General features: G+C 41.2%; 1 protein-coding gene across 1 annotated transcript in view; it reads right to left on the reverse strand.

Annotated features, from left to right (window-relative positions):
- Dnah9 (dynein axonemal heavy chain 9) overlaps positions 1-20426 on the reverse strand; it is a 322533-nt gene that overhangs the window by 115463 nt on the left and 186644 nt on the right. Inside the window, exons 44-48 of the mRNA XM_021213724.1 lie at positions 16666-16828; positions 12328-12451; positions 2177-2319; positions 1780-1941; positions 1391-1624 (exon numbers count right to left, since the gene is read on the reverse strand). Of these exons, the coding sequence (XP_021069383.1) occupies positions 1391-1624; positions 1780-1941; positions 2177-2319; positions 12328-12451; positions 16666-16828 (826 nt within the window). The remainder of the gene's footprint in view (positions 1-1390; positions 1625-1779; positions 1942-2176; positions 2320-12327; positions 12452-16665; positions 16829-20426) is intronic.

Here is a 20426-nt window from a genome sequence, read left to right on the forward strand (position 1 = left end):
AAGAGCTTGCTTTATCAACTTAAGTGAGTGAACTTAAGTCCTTTAGATACATTGTACTTTGAATCAAGAAACTAAAATGGGAGAAGAGAGAAAGACCAGAGAGAAAAGCCCAAAAGCATAATTCCAAAGTTTGTAGACAAGCATAGGGACAGCTGTTTTCTGTTGATGTGGGTTGTTAATCAAGGGGCCCATGTACCTATAGGAACATGTGATGTTTATCAATAGGGCAGCTATCTACAGGAATACGTGATGTTTATGTTTATATGGTAAGCACAATGGCCCCTGAATTGTGCAAATTCATGAAATGCCATCACTCAAGTTAGCAGCTGACCTGGTTACTGATAAACAAGATAAAACGGGTCCTTGAGGGAAAGGTGTTATTTGACAAACATGGGTGGAGGCATAGTAGATACTGAAGCTCTTCCAGTCCTTAAGGGAGGAATAGAAGGTTGGAAAAAATAAGCCAGTTCCATATGAAAGAGTAAATAGATACAGAAAGGACACAATGAAAATGGCCGTCTTATCATAACCAATTACTTATAAATAGGGTAAGAATGAAAGAAATAAGACAAAATTCATTCAAATAAGTGCTTTTAAGGACAGTTTAAGAGATAATGCAGTACAAACTACACGTACTCATTCGCACTTGTGTACACACACACACACACACAGAGAGTTATAAACCTGAACCACTTCTAACCATCATCTTTTTACTTTGGGTCTGAGTACGGAAGGTATATGGTTTGGGTGTGATGTGTTCCCCAAATGTTCATGTGTTGGCACTGCAGTCCTTAGTGTGGTAGAAGGCAACTAGATCCTAAGACATCCATACTTACAAATAGATTAATGCTGATTTTGTCTCTTGGGACAGGATCATTTTATTGTTATAAATGGATTGTTATAAAAACCAAGTCCATAATTTCCCAATTCCATCTTCTGTATACATTGCACATATCTGTGTGTGGTCCTACCACTACCATACAGCCTTCACTAGAGCTTAGCATAGAGAGGGGCTGTGCTTTTGTAACTCCAGAATGGTGAATAAAAAAAATCTTTCTGCTCTTTATAAAGTATTGCACCTCAGTTCTTTTGTTATAGCAACTCAAATAGACTATAATAGAAGGGCAGTGAACGAAAAGGAAAGAAAAATGGGGGAGAAAGAAAAGATGGCCTTGAGGAAGGGGAGAAAGTCCATTAGAGGATTCCAGCTCCAGTGAGCATGGGCAGACAAGAGAGCAGCTGAAGACATGTGCATCTGCTCTTGACTTTTGATCCTATTTCTGATGCTGTGGTGGCTCTAGATGACCACAGAAGGTTTGTAGACCTCAGCCTTCGGCGCAATGGTTTGGGGCTGTTCTTCACCGGGCAGATGAGAGAGAGAGATGCTTACCTGGGCCGAGGTGCTGTGCAGCTTCAGCAGCCCATTCTCCAGCCTCTCCACCTTAGCCTGGAGCTCTTTTCCATTTCTCTCCATCAAGCTCTGGTACAGTCTGATGAACTCCAGAAAGGACTTGGGAGTTGTATAGTTGTAGCGCTGCTCATTGGTTAGGTAGGACTGGGATGTCTTGTTGACACTTATGTGGACAAAGGCCATGAACTTGCTAATCGACTGCTTCACTGCAGGCTAACACCAGAAATAATGAGATTGAATGTGATTGTCCAACTCTTGACCATATGGAAAGTTACGCTCCATGGTTCTATCCAATCTCCAACTTTAACCTTGACCCCTGGATGCCTGAGGTGAGGTGGACCCTCAGGGGAGCCCTGTCCCCCTCTCACCTCAATGTTCTTTGTATTCTGCAAGAAACGGAGGCTCACAGACTCCAGGGCCTCCTGAGGCCACTCATGGAACCAGTTGATAGCAGTACAGTTCACAATGGCTGGGAACTTCCTGCTTCGAATTCTCAGCTTGTTCCCCACAGGGGAGAAACAGAGAGTCACCTGAGACATTGGAAGTGGAGAGAGGACCAAAAAGTTGACATCAGAAGGGGAGGGACATGCTGAACAGGGTTAGACTCTTCCCATACCAACCCATATTTCTAGCCATATCAATAAAGACCTGTTCATAAAGTAGAGGAAAACTGTATGTTGGCAGTGCTGCTCAGCCAAAAGAACATGATCACATCCTGTAGCCCCCTCTGGCAGTGCCCATGACCAGCAGCCAGTCTTTCTGTACCTTAAGTTGTCGCCGGACTCTCTCTATGAAGAATTTCCAGCAGTTCTCTCTGCTATCCATGAGTCCCTGACTTTTGACCTCATTTCTCACGTTGTTTATGATGTTCTCCTCTTCCTCATCAGAGTAGAGACCTGGGATCTCACCTGGGGATAAGTGAGGCACAGACCTGTGGCTTTGAATCATGCTAATTGACAAAGGGAGTTGTTTGGCATTAAGATATAGGTCACTTGGTTTTCCACCACGTTCAACCTCATGTACTGGTGAAACTGGACAGGTACCATATCATACCAAGACAGGGAACAAATGCATTCATGAAAGGAAGGGGTACGGGGTTTCTTTTTGTTATCTTGTGATAACACCCCAAGTAGTCATTTCTTTTCTTCAAGGCATTTTTTTACCAGACACTATATTATTGACCTTTATGGAAACTGTACCCTTAAGGAATCTTCTACTTAGAAGAAAATATAAACCATACTTATCCATAAAACTTAGGGCAAAAAAGGGCCAAAAATAACATACAACTATGTGCATATGGTTGAGGAGGTTGAGGAACAGTCACTTCCTACATGACACATGAAGCCAAGATGGGACCCTGGAATTTAATGTGAAAACAAGTGCTTTAAAGTCAACGGAGTCAGGGGGATAAGTTACCTAAGAATTTAGCAGACTATATTTGCAGAACTAAGACTCACAAAACTCAGTATTGGATTCACATCTTAATTTGTACTCTATGGTGAATTTTACATAGATCAACTGTTTAACTATTAAAAACTGATAAAATGATGAGGAAAAAAATTCTTAAGAGCTTTGAGTGAAAAAGAATTTTCTGAATACAACTTTTAATCAACTTAAAAAAATCATTTGATGCCCCCAAATGAAGACATTTGGCACCTTATAAAAATGGTAAAGCACTAGCATGACCCAGGAACTGTAAAGCATAGACAGCAACTCAGATTCCTTACTATATAAAGACATGCTTCACAAGTGAGGATAGGAAAGGGGGTACCACAGTAAAGGAAATAAAATGTCTTTTAGACACATGGATAGGTGGTGCCTACCCTCATTGTAATAACAAAAATGTTAACTGAAACTGCTTACATTTTTGTTAATATATCTGAGATTTGCAACTTTGAAAAAAACTCTACACTCACCCTTAGAAACAGAGATGTGTGTTGAAAGTATGCCAAACTGTTGATTTTTAACTACATTGGCAAGATCTTAAAATGAGATGAAATACTTTAATGAGGCAGTATATGAGAATACGTTGTATGTTCAATCCCAGAAATGAATAAAATTTCAAAATCTAACAAATACATAAATTAGTATAGATAATAGGGATTTTCATGGAAATGACAAGATGTTTACATATCAGAAAATTTGATGAAAAGTTTGCTATATTAAAAGATTTAAGAAGCAAAACAGGGGTCAGTGATGTGAGATGATCAGTGTTTGATCTCTGGAACCCACACAGTCTTAAAAGGAGAGAGTTCATGAGTTCACTCCTTCATGTTACCCTCTCACCTCACAAGCACTGTGGCAATGCGCTTTTTTTATTAGCTATTTTCTTTATTTACATTTCAAATATTATCCCCTTTCCTAGTTTCCCCTCTGAAAATCCCCTATCCCCTTCCCATTCCCCCCTGCTCCCCAACCCACCCACTCCCATTCCTGGCCCTAGCATTCCCCTAGACTGGGGCATAGAACCTTCACAGGACCAAGGGCCTCTCCTTCCATTGATGACCGACTAGGCCATCCTCTGCTACAAATACTAGAACCACAAGTTCCACCATGTGTTTTCTTTGATTGGTGGTATAGTTCCAAGGAGCTCTGGGGGTACTGGTTAGTTCATATTGATGTTCCTTCTATGGGGCTTCAGTTCCCTTCAATTCCCTGGGTATTTCTATGGCTCCTTCGTTGGGGACCTTGTGCTCTGTCCAAAGGATGACTGTGAGCATCCACTTCTGTATTTGCCAGGCACTGGCAAAGCCTCTCAGGAGACAGCTACATCAGGCTCCTGTCAGCAGGCTCTTGTAGGCATCTGCCTAGTGTCTGGGTTTGGTGGTTGTTTATGGGTGGATTCCCAAATTGGGCAGTCTCTGGATGGTCATTCCTGCAGGCTCTGCTCTGAACTTTGCCTCTGTAGCTCCTTTCATGGATATTTTGTTTCCCATTCTAAGAAGGAGTGAAGTATCCACACTTTGGTCTTCCTTCTTTTTGAGTTTCATGTGTTTTGCAAATTCTATCTTGGGTATTCTAAATTTCTTGGCTAATATCCACTTATCAGTAAGTGTATATCATGTGTGTTCTTTTCTGATTGGGTTACCACACTCAGGATGATGTCCTCCAGATCCATCCATTTGCCTAAGAATTTCATAAATTCATTTTTTAATAGCTGAGTAATACTCCATTGTGTAAATGAACCACATTTTCTCTATCCATTCTTCTGTTGAGGGACATCTGGGTTCTTTCCAGCTTCTGGCTATTACAAATAAGGCTGCTATGAACATAGTGGAGCATGTGTCCTTATTACAAGTTGGAACATCTTTTGGGTATATGCCCAGGAGAGGTATTGCTGGATCTTCTGGTAGTACTAGGTCCAATTTTCTGAGGAACCACCAAAATGATTTCCAGGGTGTTTGTATCAGTTTGCAATCCCACCAGCAATGGAGGAGTGTTCCTCTTTCTCCACATCCTCACCAGCATCTGCTGTCACCTGAATTTTAGATCTTAGCCATTCTGACTGGTGTGAGGTGGAACCTCAGGGTTGTTTTGATTTGCATTTCCCTGATGATTAAGGATGTTGAACGTTTTTATCAGGTGCTTCTCAGCCATTCAGTATTATTCAGTTGGGAATTCTTTGTTTAGCGCTGTACCCCATTTTTTAATAGGGTTATTTGATTTTCTGTAGTCCAGCTTCTTAAGTTCTTTGTATATATATTGGATATTAGTTCTCTATCAGATTTAGGATTGGTAAAGATCCTTTCTCCATCTGTTGGTAGCCTTTTTGTCTTATTGACAGTGTCTTTTGCCTTATAGATGCTTTGCAATTTTATGAGGTCCCATTTGTTGATTCTCGATCTTACAGCACAAGCCATTGCTGTTCTGTTCAGGAATTCTTCCCCTGTGCCCATATCTTTGAGGCTTTTCCCCACTTTCTTCTCTATAAGTTTCAGAGTCTCTGGTTTTATGTGGAGTTCCTTGATCCACTTAGACTTGAGCTTTGTACAAGGAGATAAGAATGGATCAATTCGCATTCTTCTACATGATAACTGCCAGTTGTNCCAGCACCATTTGTTGAAAATGCTGTCATTTTTCCACCGGATGGTTTTAGCTCCCTTGTCAAAGATCAAGTGACCATAGGTGTGTGGGTTCATTTCTGGTTCTTCAATTCTATTCCATTGATCTACCTGTCTGTCGCTGTCCTAGTAGCATGCAGTTGTTTTTTTTTTTTTTTTGTTTGTTTGTTTGTTTGTTTTTTGTTTTTTTTAATCACAATTGCTCTGTAGTACAGCTTTAGGTCAGGCATGGTAATTCCCCCAGAGATTCTTTTATCATTGAGAAGAGTTTTTGCTATCCTAGGTTTTTTGTTATTCCAGATGAATTTGCCAATTGCCCTTTCTAACTTGGTAAAGAATAGAGTTGGAATTTTGGTGGGAATTGCATTGAATCTGTAGATTGCTTTCGGCAAGGCAATGCACTTTTTAATGTCTCGCAATAAATAAGTAAATGTAACAAGATATTTTAGAAGGATTAAAACAACAAAGCCATTAAAATAGAGTCAGAGTTTCTAATGTAAATGTAAAATGTGCAAGGTCTGAAGCCTGAGACAAGGTGTTGTTGAAGAAAAGAAACGAAATCCTAGTAAGGAAAAGAGAGACGTGTGCACATAGGCATAATACAGTAAATCCCACGCCTGTCACAGAGACAAAAACCCAGTGCAAAAATTGATCCAAACAGATACACCCCTGTAAAGACCTGGAAAAGGAGAGAATAGCTGGAAGGAGATGGTCACCCCGTCAGAAGCCAAGTCTCCCTGGGAAGCCAAGACCGTTAAAGCAACATGAAATTGGTCCTGGGGTAAATTTACATAATAAAAGTGATGTATTTGTGAGGCGACTCAGATAAAAGACATGACAACAGAATCTAATATTGAAGACTGACATGCAATGGGAGAGACGAATAAGTAAATATGCTAGAATAATTCAATATCAGCACCACAGAGCAGTTAGATTACAACTGAAAATACATTCTAGGTAGATTAAAAACATAAATACAAAAAGGCAAGACAGGAGCAATTTAGATACTAAAATATTGGCATTGGGGTAGGACAGAACCCCTGAAACAGAGAATGAGAAACCTAAGACATTAAAAATACAGTTTAATTTTATGATGTTACATCCAAATTGATATTATGAATATAGACTTTAAAATGACATTTACCACCCATGCAATAAGGAGAGCTTAATTTCCAAAATATAGAAAGAACATCTATAAACCCCTAAGAAACATCTAAGAGTCAACAGAAAACCACGTAAGCACATGACACATACTGGAGGGGTGGAGCTATCCAGTAAAGATTTAGAGCTTGTGGAGGTCAGAAGGTAACTTAAAGGAATGAACTCCCTCTCACTGCGTGGGTTCCACATAGTGAAACAGGTCATCAGGATTGGCCACAAATACTTTCACCCTCTTTATTTAATCTCTTTGGTCTTGTGAAGGCTCAATGCCCCAGTGTAGGGGGAATGCCAGGGTAGGGAGGCGGGATGGGATAGGGAGTTTCCGGAAGGGAAACCAGAAAAGGGGATGACATTTGAAATGTAAATAAATAAAATATCCAATAAAAAAAAAAAGAAAAAAGGAAAAAAAGCCAAATTAAAATAAATAAATAAATAAATACTTTGAGTTGCATATAGTTCAAAGTACCTTGCACAATAGGAAAGGGAAATGAGATTTTATTCATTCACTGACAACCTAGTGTCAGAAAAATGGTGATTCATTAAATGTGGGAGGAAAAGAAATGGGGAACACATTAAATCCCCCCAAACAGGGCTGCCAATTAGCATTACCACTCTTCTTGGTAAAGATGAAATGCACATAGTCAGATAACCAAGTCAGCCAGCCCCTACTTAAAGATACTCTCACACATACAGGGAAAGTTTTAATCTTTCAACATCATTTCCAATTCAGAGAGTGTTTTTTTTCCCCCCTGTTTTTGAATGTTCAACATATTTTGTAAAGAAAATAGTCAATGTGGGGCTGATACTGTGAATATTGCAAATTTTATTCTTCGGATAATTTAGTCTAAGGGATCTAAGACTTGTTTGAATTTCACGTCAGAGGGAAAATGTTTATATTTAGATAAGAAGAAACAGGTTTAGACATGTTTGAAAGCCAGGAAGCAAATGAGACAGAAATTGAGAGAAGAGCTGGGACAGAGAAAAATTCTGACTTGGGTTGTATCCTGCTCAGGTGGAAGAGCTAACCTTTGGGGCGGGGGAGAAAGGGAACTGATGAAGTCCAGGGAGATGCTGCAGAGAAACTCAGACTCTGTGAGGTCCAGGGAGACATGAGACTCTTGTGTGAGGACTGGGGAGACATGAGGCTCTCACGTGAGGCTCAGGAAACAATGAGGTATAGCTCAGTTGAAAGGATGAAGGAAGCAGCAGACTAGCTGTAGAGTTAAAAACCATTGTCCTTGTATGAAGGCTTAGGGAGTATCATGGGCGCCAGGGATGCCCTTGTGCATTGCTGGAACAAACCATAAGCTCAACATAGTACTATCTGGACCCAGAACCACCCACAAGATCCCGATAGGTTCTTAACTCTTAGGCACTTTCATTTCTTCTCCCAAACCAGCATGCTACCGTTAGTGTTGCAGAAATGGCAGAGATGGAAAAAGTTCTTAGTGTCACCCTGCTTATTCTCCTCTCCTGAGGACTTGAAGTCTCCAAAGTGGGCAGTTTAGCCAATGATCTCCAATACTAGCTGCCTGGAATTATGATCTTGTCAATCACCTGACCTAGTACATATCCTTGAACTACTACCTCACCTGGGGGAAGCTTGACTAATATCGCTAAGCCAGGCAGGAGTTTTATGCCAGGCTGAATTATTTAAAAGATCAAAATAGGGCTGAATAGATGACTCATCAGTTAAGAGCACTGGCTGCTCTTCAGAGAGGGTCAGGGTTTGACCCCACAGCAGCCACATGTGATATGGTAGCTCATACCACCTAATTCCAGTTTCAAGGCATCTCGTAATGTCTTTTGGTCTCTATGGGTACCAGGCACACATGTGGTGCACAGTTATATGTGTAGGCAAAACAAACACACAAAAATAAAAAGTACACAAAAATAAAAATAAAAATAAAAAAGTAGTTATGCCTATAAATACCTTCTGCTATCATTTGTCAAAATTATGGACTTCCAAATAAAATAATGTATTTCAGCTCTCTTGATTAAAAAAAAAAAAAAAGGGAACCAGAGAAAATTTCTAGGAAAATAAGAGTACTTAATGTGCTGGGAGTGTTGGGGTTCAGGGCATAGCTTGTGTTGTTTTGTTAGACAGATGGAGTTGGCTTGTGCCACCCTCACGGTTTCAGCAGTGGGCGGGGTTTCCAGCTCTGTGGCCTCTGTGCTCCTCGGCACATGCTTGTGTGTGAGTATGTTATAGCCCACCAGGTAGGGTCTGGATTCCCCTTGATCTAAGACATTTGTAATTGACTGGTTTGCATCCTTTTCCCCTTTTCTTCATTTGAAAGATGCGAGGTTGATGTACTTTTGATATTTCTCTAAAAATGCTGCATATTGAGAATAAGAACTATGGCCTGCAGGCTAAATTTGTTCACTGCCTCTTTTTGGTGTGTCCTACAAGCTGAGAAGGGAACATTTTTAGACAGTCTTTTATGTTTGAAATAAAACGATATTTAGTGGCACACAAAACTTATGTGAAATTCAACATTTTATTGTCCATGAATCATTTTATTAGGTCCAGCCACGCTCTTACTGTTACGTAGAGCTTTGTTTATGCTTATTTTTATACTTCAGCGACAGACTTGAGTGGTTATGGCAGAGACCGGGTGACCCGAAAAGCCTGCAGTACTTCCTTTCTGACCTTGTAGAGAAGGTTTGCTGCTCTGAACTTCTGAGCGTCCTCAGTGACATGATGCCTAGAGCTCTGGGGGCGTTTAGAAACTCATCCAGGTTCATCGGCTCACCATGATTTTCTCAAGATCCCGAGAACCTACAAGATCACTGGATGGAATATCTAGTGACATCTGAACTGTGAGCAAAGTTCCCAATTTCAGATGCACCCTTCCATTTCTCCTGACAACATTCATGTCATTTATTCTGTGCTATATATTGATACATGATTTGATAAAACGCTGCATTAGGGAATTTTGCGATCTGTACAAAGGCAGAAGCTCTTTAAACACCTCAAAACCATCCGTGTAGGGCCTAAAGTTGGGCATCTCCATCTCTACCTGCAGGCACTTACAGGCTAAATGCTATAGTATCTTGCAAACCAGATTAGCAATATGCAATTGGTGTGTTCTGGTGGGACTCTGATAACTTGGTATGGTTCAGTCAGTTGGAGCTTGGGATGAAAGGGAAGTGTTTGATTTAGTATTACACTTGCTTGTCAGCTTTGACCCACACCTAGATCCTATGGTTAAACAACAACAACAACAACAACAACAACAACAACAACAACAACAACAAGAACCAAACAACCAAACACACAAAACCAAAACTGCTTCCTTTGTCCCCAGAAGAAAAAGCAGGGGATTGTGATTGCCATTTGAGTGCCCATGTTCCTCATTATCTATGGCATGAAACTTACCGAAACATACTATTCTATAGTAATACCTAATATCTTACCCATGATTCACCATTCTCATGTTATTACCCACACAGTATTATATATTTCAGTTTAAAGACAACTCCCAGAATGTTGCTTAGGATCCAAGAGGCATTAAGGACTAAGAAGGACACTGAAATAGAAGTTTGCAATGGATCTAGTTTTGTTGGCTTACCTTCCTAAACTAGATAGTAGATATTTAATCATTATGTTTTTCTGTCCCTGGATTATTTGGCACTGTAAATTATTAAGCAGCTGATAGTATAGTTTTAGTGTCCTTAAAATGATTATTATTAATACAGCGAGAATGAGTGTAGCCACTAATCTTTCAATAGCACAAGGCCACTCCTAGTCCTGAGTGTGGAACAGTGAAGGCATATTACCAATAAGACACTTGAGTGTTCAGATATGGATGGAGAGGATATTAAGACTAAGAAGGAACAGTGGAGGCCAGCGTGTCTAGAATGAGCCTGCTATGTGGCATCAAGGAATTAGGAACTGCTAACTCATAATCTGGCAGGGAGGGTAGCAATGGGAGAAGGGGCAGCATAGAGACCGTCTCCCTATTCCAAGGGGATTTGGGTTGCATACTGTTCCCAGTTAGGGATTAATGTGGGGTCATGGTTTAGACAAGCCCTGCCTCAACTATTATACCAAGGGGCTGCCCTGGGGTGGAAGGACATAAGTTAAGAGGTGTCAGAATTTGTCATAGCAAACATTGACAAGTTGGGGTGGTCTGGATAGAAAAGATACAGATTCAGAGATGGGTGGAGAGAAAACAGCATCAGTTTGTTATCTAATGGATACAGATATTAAATGAAGGGCTAACAACGGGGGCAGAGATCAATGACAAAGAGACTAGAACACAAGAGGAAAACAAGAGGTCATCATTTAGGCTTTTCTTCTTTTGCTCTTTTTTAGGGGGGAGGTACTGCCATCATGGCCTAAGGCAGGAGGTCCCGAGCTCTATGAAGCAGACCTTTGTAGGAGGCTGGAATCAGTAGCACACACTCGTACTTTTCCAGCCATCCTGACTTGTAGATAACTACCATGTACCGAGTCATTGGCAGGAGCGCCCAAGGCCCAGACTTTGGTGGTGGCAGAGTTCTCCCTCTTGTCTAGAACTCAATTTTTCTGATCACAAGGTATAGTTTCCTCCTTCCACTGTAAGTTCCAACAACCAAATGATCAGACAATGAAATGGAACTGAAGGATTAACGACAGATGATTTAGAACCCCCATGGACTTGGTTGGACTTGTGTCCAGTGGCTTCCCAGTCTGAAATTATTTATTTGAAAGTGAAAAGTAGAAGATATGCTCTAATCCTTTCTCCTAAGGTTGCTAATTTTAAAGGGAGAACATTATAAGAAGAAAACAAACAACTCCAACCTGCTGTCCCACTTAAACACGCAGGCCCAAATCATGATTTTAGGAAAACCAGCACCTTGAAGGGAAAATTGGGCCAGCAGACATGCATTTTATTCGGTGAGACTTCAGAAATTGGTCTACACATCAGCAGCGTTGTCTTTTAAATGAAATAAATTAAAGATACTTCACCGAGGAATGAAATTTCAATAGGCTAAAATCAATGTTGGCAAAGGTGACCTGGCTGGATTGGTACCAAGTGAAATCCAGGGTGAGGCAGGCACCATGCCCAACATCTCCAAAGCTGTAAGTTTTGGAAGCTCTGTTTTACTCTTTTAGTTGTTTCAGAAATTAGGCTTTAAGATAGAGTTATTGTAGGAGGAGAATTGGATCCCTGTCTCATTCAATACAATAATAATAATAATAATAATAATAATAATAATAATAATAATAATAATAAAGGGTTGGTGATATTGTAGATTAGATATGATGATAAAATGTTAAAGATCACATTTAAGAATGGAAACATTTGTTATTGGGGGGGGCATAAGAGTTAGCAGGAAAATTCTCTAATATAAAATTAGTTTAAACAGGATCAAGTGGGAAAGATGTAAGTGTAGGCTCAGGGTTGTTCTAGGAGGCAACACAGTGAAGAATCCAGGGCAGAGATCCTCCTTAGAAACAAGCCATCAAAGAACCTGTTAGTACATGTTCTGGGCCAGGAGCCAGGGCCTCTTCATGGAATGACTGTCAACTGCCATGGGGAGGGGGGCAATGCTATATGCCATGAAGGAGACAATGACATCATTCTGCAGTGTGTAAATGTTCTTTAACTATGACCTGACTGACTTTTCTGATGTCAGACCACTCCTCTACCTTTAAATGACTCCAACTTTGTTAGTGGTATCCAAGGGTAAAGACTTTCTTACCAGATGCCAGGAGGTCATTGATGAGCACCAGGAACCTCTCGTCAGCCACATGGGCATCAGTCATAAGGAACACTGTACTGAGATTTTTTACCCCAGCTTTCAGACAGAGGCTGGCCAGGTCCACCTGCAAGATCATCAATGTCACAGATTCCCTCAGAAGAGACAGACACCTCATTCCTCAGGAAAGGCACCATTTTCTTATCTACTTCAGTTAGAAATAAAGCAAGATGACAGCAAGAGGCTGGGAGGAACACTGCTTTTCAGCAAGAGGCAGGGGAAATAACGCCATGTTTTTAGGTACCAGTTCAATGGAGGTGAGCAGTTAAGATCACATACTGAGGTTCTTAATTCATACAACTACAGCTGCTGATACACTACTGCTGAGCTCCTAAAGAAAGTTAATGGAGGTGGTCCTTCCCAATGGTCAGGTGTGGTCCTTGCTCATCTGTTTTACTAATGTCATCCAGTGAGGGAATGACTTGTTCCAGAAGGGGCTACCTGTATGGGAATGAATGCACCCTACAAAAGCAGTGCCTTCTACTCTTATGACTGGCTCCAGAGAAAGACTTGATTGAAAAAAATGTGCTGGGAGAAATAGACATAGGTGTAAACACAAAACCATGCAGAGGAAACCCAGTCAAATCTGAAGATGGATGAAATCTGAGGACTGAGGACTTGATCTCACCCGAAAGTGTAAGCACATCTTCTCTCCCTCTGTCTTCTTCCAATGCCTAACCAGTCTGAAGACCTATATATGCTTCCCCTTCTCTTTCTCATGGGCATTCTGAGGATATAGCATCTATTCTCTGAACTTAGCAAATTATCAGACACTTAGGCACTCTTCTTCCCTTGATCAGATCCTATCCAACAAAGATTCTCAAAATTATTGCCTGGTCCATAATGAAAATAGACTTTAAGAACCAGTAGGGCTATAAGCTGCAGCAGTCCTGGAAAAGGGTTCAGCAAATCAACCCTTCACTGTGTTAATCTTCTTTAATTATGGCCCGAATTTGGCCAGTGTATTCGGTCTTGGCTCCTTGAATATAACTCTTATAAAGTTGTACATTGTACCCTACTATGCTCCTTTCTCTCTAGTGACTTCCATCATTTATTTCCTTATAACCCCAAACATTCTTTTACTGTAGAATTACTATAGTGTTCAAATAACACGTCAAAGGCAACCAAGTTCTTTTTTGATTCATGGTTCTTATACCTCACTTTTGCAGACTGATCTAAGATAGCATTTCTCAATTTTCATTAGGATCACCCAGAGGATGCTTTGAGCAGTCCCAGTGCCCAGGTGGTTCCCCCCATGTGAGCTAAATCTGAACAACTTGGGAATGGAGGCAGACATCAGCATTATTGGAATATTCCTAGAGATTCATATCTATAGCCAGGATTTAGCATTATGCCGCTCTGTAAATGCCTATTTACCATCCACTAGCCTGTCCTTGGAAACATGAAGAAAGACCATGAGCCTGATTTATGACCTTGGATGCAGCCAGTGCTAACAAAGGGCTATGGCTTCAAAGCAGAAGAGAAGATCTGCTCTTATCGCTCCCTGAGAGATGATGAGTGCAGGTGGGTAGGGACTGGCTCAGGACTGGCTGGAGTTCTCTCAAGAATATTAAAGGCAATTCCTGATGGGATTTATAACATGACTTTCTAAAAGTGACATGACTCTGGCTGCAGATCAAGTGACCTTTGAAAGTTGTGCATGCTACCTTTCCTCATTGTCCAGAGCATAGACTATGGCTTCTGTGTGCCTGCACCCTGAAAGCAGGAAATATCATAGAAGGTCCCAGAGGCAATGGTTATTCCTGTCTATTACAATATGAATTTCCTATAAAACTTGGACAGACTCTCTGAATCCTTCCCAAGTCTACAGGGGCAGCTAACAAACTGTGTACTAAATTTGAAACAGATTGGACAAGAGCCAAGCTACACTGATGTAAAAGATAAGGCTCCACAGATGTTGACCCTTGAAAAGACCCTATCTTTCTGCTGAATCTAGTGAGAAAAGAACCTCATATTACCAGCACAGGAACTAAAGAGAACACGGACAATTAATGGGAGGTTCTGGGTAGGAAACATGGAGAGCCAAGGAAAATGACAAGGATTGTAGGTGGCTGGTGATTGTAGGTGGAGAGAAGCAGGGTGTTGGTGGTTTGCGTAGAAATGACCCTGTAGACTCATGTTTGAATGTTTGGTCATGGGAGTAGCACTATTAGGAGGTACGGCCTTGTTGGAGTAGATATAGTCTTATTGGAAGAAGTGAATCACTATGGTTGGGCTCCAGTGCTCAAGGCAGGCCTACTTTAACTGTCCTATCTTACTGCCTACTGATCCAAATGTAGAACTCTCATCTCAGTTAGCTCTCCAGCACCATGTCTGCCTGTATGCCTTCATGCTTCCCACCTTGATAATGAACTGAACTTCTGAACCATAAGCCAGCTACAATGAAATGTTTTCCTTTATAAGAGCTGCCTTTGTTGTGATGTCTCTTCACAGCAACAGAAACCCTAAGACAGAAGTTGGTACCAGAAGTGGGCTATTGCTGTGACAGGCCTGACCATATTTTTGTTTGGAGGAATGTGGACTTTGAAACTTAGTGTTAGGAAACCAGGGGAACACTTAATGGGCAATTCTGTTAGGAACATGGAAGACAGTGGGGCGAGGGCAATTTGAACTGTGTAGCCCTAGCTCAAGAAGTTTCAGATGAGAAGAATATTAGTATGTGGCCTGGATCTTGTAATATTTTGGTGAAGAATGTGGCTGCTTTCCTTTTGTGTGAGGAATCTGCCTGAGGGTGAATTGAAGATTTTTGGATAAATTGTATTGGCAGAGGAAAGTTCAAAACAGCCTAGTATTGACTTTGTCTTGTGGTTATTAGTGTTTACTCTTATGAAGATCAATAATGAAAAAGAATCAGCTGAGCAAAGAAAAACACTAAATGAACAGATCAAGGATAAAATGTGTACCAAAAATGGAATGTAGCTAAATCCTGTGTTTAAGGAGATAAATAGATTAAAGAAAAGCCTTATGTTAAATGGAATTAAGTGAATAGTGACCTTAGGCAAGACCCCACCCAGCTAAGCTTACACTTGTGGAAAGGAATTAAAGAACAGTTTAGGTCTGGATGTGGTGGCATATTCCTTTAATCCCAGCAGTCTGGTAGAAGAGGCAGGTGGATCTCTAAATTTGAGACCAGTCTGGTCTATTGATCAAGTTTCAGGACAGTCAAGTATAGGGAGGGAAGAAAACCAATCAAAAACAGAAATCCAGTGAAGATATAATTGAATGATGGGGGCTATGTCCTAGCCCCAGCAGCTTCAGTTATATGGTTCTAGTTTTAGAGTCAAGGATAGAAGAAAAGTTTTTTTGTGACTAAGGAAAGCTGCTGAGGCCAGGCATGTATCCAGGGGTGTCCCTGCAAGGAGGCCTAGAGAGGCAACTGTGTGAAGATATGAAGGTGAATTATGAATTGTGTTGGAGACCCCAAGTGTTGAAGATCTCAGAGCTTTGGATGCATGCTGAGGAAAACTTCAAATAAGGAGTGGAACCAGTCAAAGAGAAAAAAGTTTGCTGCAGTCAACAAAGCTGAACGGAGTTGGAGATTTGAAGAATCTTTGATATCAGGCACAGAGATGCAGAGTTTGGAGTTTGTCCAGCTGGGTTTTGGTCTTGATTTGGCCCAGTGTTTCCTCACTATGTTCCCTTTTGGAATGGTAAAGTATGTCTTGTGCCACTATATGTTGGAAGAATGTGGTCTGCTTTTTCATTTTGATTTTTTTAGGGGACTAGGGCTAGGAGATTGCATGATCTCAGAAGAGACTTTGAACTTGGGACTTTTACACAAGTTTGAGACCGTTAAAGACTATGGGGACTTTTGAAATTGGACTGACTACATTTCTGCATTATGTTATGGCTATAAGCCTATGGGGACTAGGGAGTGGGGTTTTGCAGTTTAAATAGGGATGTCCCCCCATACAGAGCGGCACTATAAGGAGGTGTGGTTTTACTGGAGTAGGTGTGGCCTTTTCCGAAGAGGTGTGTCACTAGGGGTGGACTTTGAGGTCTCAAATGCATAAGCCAGGCTTAGTATGACTATCTCTTCCTGGTGCCTACTATCTAGATGTAGAACTCTCAGCTACCCTTCAGCACCATGGCTGCCTGTGTGTTTTCCACCATGATAATAATGAACTAAACCTTTTAGCTATTAGCTAGCCCTAATTAAATAATTTCCTTAATAAGAGTTGCTGTGGTTATGATTTCTCTTCACTGCAATAAAAACCCTAAAGAAGACACAGAGTCTCCTCCTATGCTGGCCAAACTTACCTTGAAGTCGGGGATTTGGTAGCCTTTGCGCAGGGTGATCTGGAATACATCCATGGAACTGATAAAAGCGGCCAGCTTTGTCAGACTCTGCTTACCACTCCCACCTACACCAACTAGCAGGGCATTTCCTCGAGGGGACTCCAGGATTCGGTTGATGTGACAGCTGGAAAAGAGTAAGCAGAGACCTATCACAAAGTCCACTCACTGTCCACAGTGAGAAGCACAGGGGGTGGAATGCTTGGAGAGGTCATAGGAGCCTCTCCTGGAGGCACAACTGAACTCGGGGGACTTTCATAGTCTGCCCTCAATCATGGTATCACCTTCTTGCTCAGGTGCACTGAAATTGTCATGGCTTTACATAAAGCCAGAGGCCCCACTGAACTCTTGAGCGTTGGGGGAAATGGCCAGGGAAGGCTGGCAGGCCTGAGAGGGTGAGTGGTGGAGTTGAAGAGGGACTCAGGAGATATTCGTCTCCCTCACTGGACCTGCTGTTTCCACAGTGTCCCCCTTCTCACCTATTTGTGACTTTGGGTAAAAGAAGAAGCATAAAAAAGAAGGAAAGTAAAAAACAAAACAAAACAAAACAAAACAAAAAACAAAACCCTGCTACTAGGAAAATAATCAGAGAAGGCTGAAGCCTTGAAGACAAGGCTAGAAGTATCTGTCCCATGAAGAATGAGAACAAATTTAAAGCCTAGGAAGAAAGCAGGGAGTTCAGGCTTGAGCCTCAGTCCTATAACCCTTCCTGGATGCTGATATTCAAGCAATGGATATTTGCTTGTGGATTCTTTTCCTCAAACATCTTAGCATTCCCAGTATCTGTTTTTCTACCTCAGCAGTGGGAAAGTACTTCAGATTTCCTCTGGGCTTAGATCATCCCCTATGAAGGAAGCCACTACCAACCCAAGAGGCCTTCTTCAAATGATACACCTGCAGCCTCCTTCAGACTTTCATTCCAATCTTCCATTAATCTTCACCAGCAGTGGATCTTATATAAGGCACCTAATAGCTTCTCATTATACAAAATATATAAAATACAGGAAAACCCCCACAATTCTAGTGTCTAGCAATAAATCCTACTGACATTAATTTTATGGCCTTGCAGACTAGTGTGCCTAGATGTCTGTGTGTATATATATTTGGTTATTACATCTTAAATGTCAATGCGTTTCTATCCTGTAGCTTTTAAAATCCAAGGGCAGCTTATATACTGAGTATAATGTTTTGTTTATTTGTTCCAAGTCCTGGTGATTAAACTCAAGTTCTCAGGATGATACATGGTGCTCTACCACCAAGCCAACTCCTAAACATTGGGTACAGTGTCCTGAGACCAGCTTTTCACTTAGCAGTAGGTTGTGATGACTTCTCTACGCCATTAAGCAATCTGCTAGACCATGCCTTTGATGGTACAACACCACCACACAGAATTTCAATACTGTATTGATAATAAAAATACAATAACTTGATTGTCTGAAATATCCTACTATTGGATACTTAGGCTGTTTCCAATATCTCCAGTTTCATGTAATGTGTTATAACATTTTGTTTATATCTCTAATCATTTCCTTGGGGTGAGTTTCCTAGATGTAAAGTTGCTGAGCTAAATAGCGAGGCAAGTTTTAAATGGCTCAGGAAATTTAACAGGGGAAAAAAAAAAAGCTGCTCAGAATGGCGGTGCCCATCTGTGCTCTTTTCAAGTAAAACTGATCTGTAATGCTGGAGGGCGAGAACACACTGGGCTATATCCACTGAGCTACAGTGTAAGCCAGTAAATTCTAATGCTGGTGATCTTGGACAAAAAGAGTGCAATATAGCTAGCTAGTCTTTGCTACTTTTGTGAATTCTTCTTTTCCCCACTCTTTATCCTTCTGGTTTCTCCTGCAAACACTAGGTAGGAGAGAAACGAGGATAGAGGAGGAACTACGAAAATCCGTGCACCTAATTTCTTTCCTTTTGTGTCTTAACTTTGACCATGGCTACTAGCAAACTGCATCCAACTTCCCTAAACAACCACCAACCACCAACCCTACCTATCAGGGCTCTAGCATCTATATGCCCTCTGGAAAGTTCCCAGAATTCCACATGCCCCCCCCCCCCCCCCCAAAATCACGGAAACTATCTGCAACTGGCAAAAATCACGCCACTGCTAGAGCACAAGGCAAATCATAGTCAGCTAAAGCAGCCCCGCACCCAACTTCTGGAATTGAAATAATCACACAGTCTTAAAATGTTTCCGTGTTTTTGAAGAAACCAAAATTCCAAAATTGTCACTATAGTGTGAGAATCAGAATTGGGGTGTGACACTTCTGGCTAAGAATCAAAGGATCTACTTGAGATTGGATCCTGCACCTCTGCATCCCCGCCTTAGGTTAAAGATACTACAGCAGGTACTCCATATTCAGTGTGAGCAGTGGTGAACAATTAAGCTCTGACTAAACTCAGCACGGAGCTAGTGCTTGGGAGTAGTTTTGAAAGACGTCCGACTCAGTCACAGTCAGAAACTGGGTCGGCACTGCCTCATCCCTGCACAGTTGCTGTTGGGATGGAAACCCTCGAGTAGGTGTTTGCGCGTCAACAATCCGTAAGCAGCACACCCTGTTCATGTATGTACGTAGTTATTACACATGCACACATATATTTGACAACTTTAAAAGCTAAATTATAGTTTTAATTTGATTTTCTAGGGAGTCTAATACTTTTCATGCATACGAATCACAATGTTTTTCATCTGTGCATTATCTGTTTTTTCCCCCAAGGCTCATTTCTAAGGCCCTTTCATGGGTATTCTAAGCTCCCATCAGTTTTTTACTCCCACCCTTTTGTTTTCTGTCTTAGACATAGAGAAATGGTTAGGACTTAAAACCATACATCACTGAATTCTGTGTGGCTAAGATTTGTCTGCCTAAATATCCAGGAATTACTTATTGGCCCACGTTTACTTCTTTTATTAGTTCACTTTTCACTCCACTTATTTAATTGTGAAACTTATGCCCTGTCATTATTAGCTAGATTTACCCTTCTCTTGCCCTTGTATTAAACTATCATTTCCACACACCTAAGAGTGTGCAATGTTCATTTTGTGTCCATTACAGAGCCAGCACATTGAAGCTATCCAATAAAGTTTTATTACACTGAAACAAAATCCAGTGACTTGTGCTCAGTCTCACATTTAAGGCACTGTTTGTAATTCTTCATTATGCTCTGTGTGGGAGATTGTTTTTTTTTTCCCTGTGTCTGATGCAAAGAGATACTGGTACCAAGGCTCTATCTTCTCAACCAGGAAAGATGGAGGCTAGACTGGATTCCTGGAGGAGAGATGCAGGCTTGGAGGAAGAATTGGAGTACAATTGAGTCACTGTGTTGCCTGGTTCACAGTTCTATTCTTGAAGGCCTGGATTCAGCACAGAATGGGCTGTGTTACTCAATATTTAGATGGAAAGTGCATCCTTAGTGATGAAGTTTCTGAGTTGGTATGGGTAAGTTTGCAGCCATCAGCATTAGACTCCAGCTGGGGCTTCATTAACAACCTCTGACAAGGGCAAGGGACTCTGAATTTAAATTACAAAATTTAAAAAGAAGATCAATATTCTAGAGAACTCCTGGGCCAGAAAACCAAGACTGTCTGTGTTAAGCCCATCACTGAATTTCTGAGAGATTAAAAACAAAAGCCGAAGATGCCCCACAGCTGGAGGAAGCTGAGTCTTTGAAGATTCTCTCTCTCTCTCTCTCTCTCTCTCTCTCTCTCTCTCTCTCTCTCTCTC

This window comes from Mus pahari, chromosome 14 (genome assembly GCF_900095145.1).
Source record: "Mus pahari chromosome 14, PAHARI_EIJ_v1.1, whole genome shotgun sequence".
Classification (NCBI taxonomy): Eukaryota; Metazoa; Chordata; class Mammalia; order Rodentia; family Muridae; genus Mus; species Mus pahari.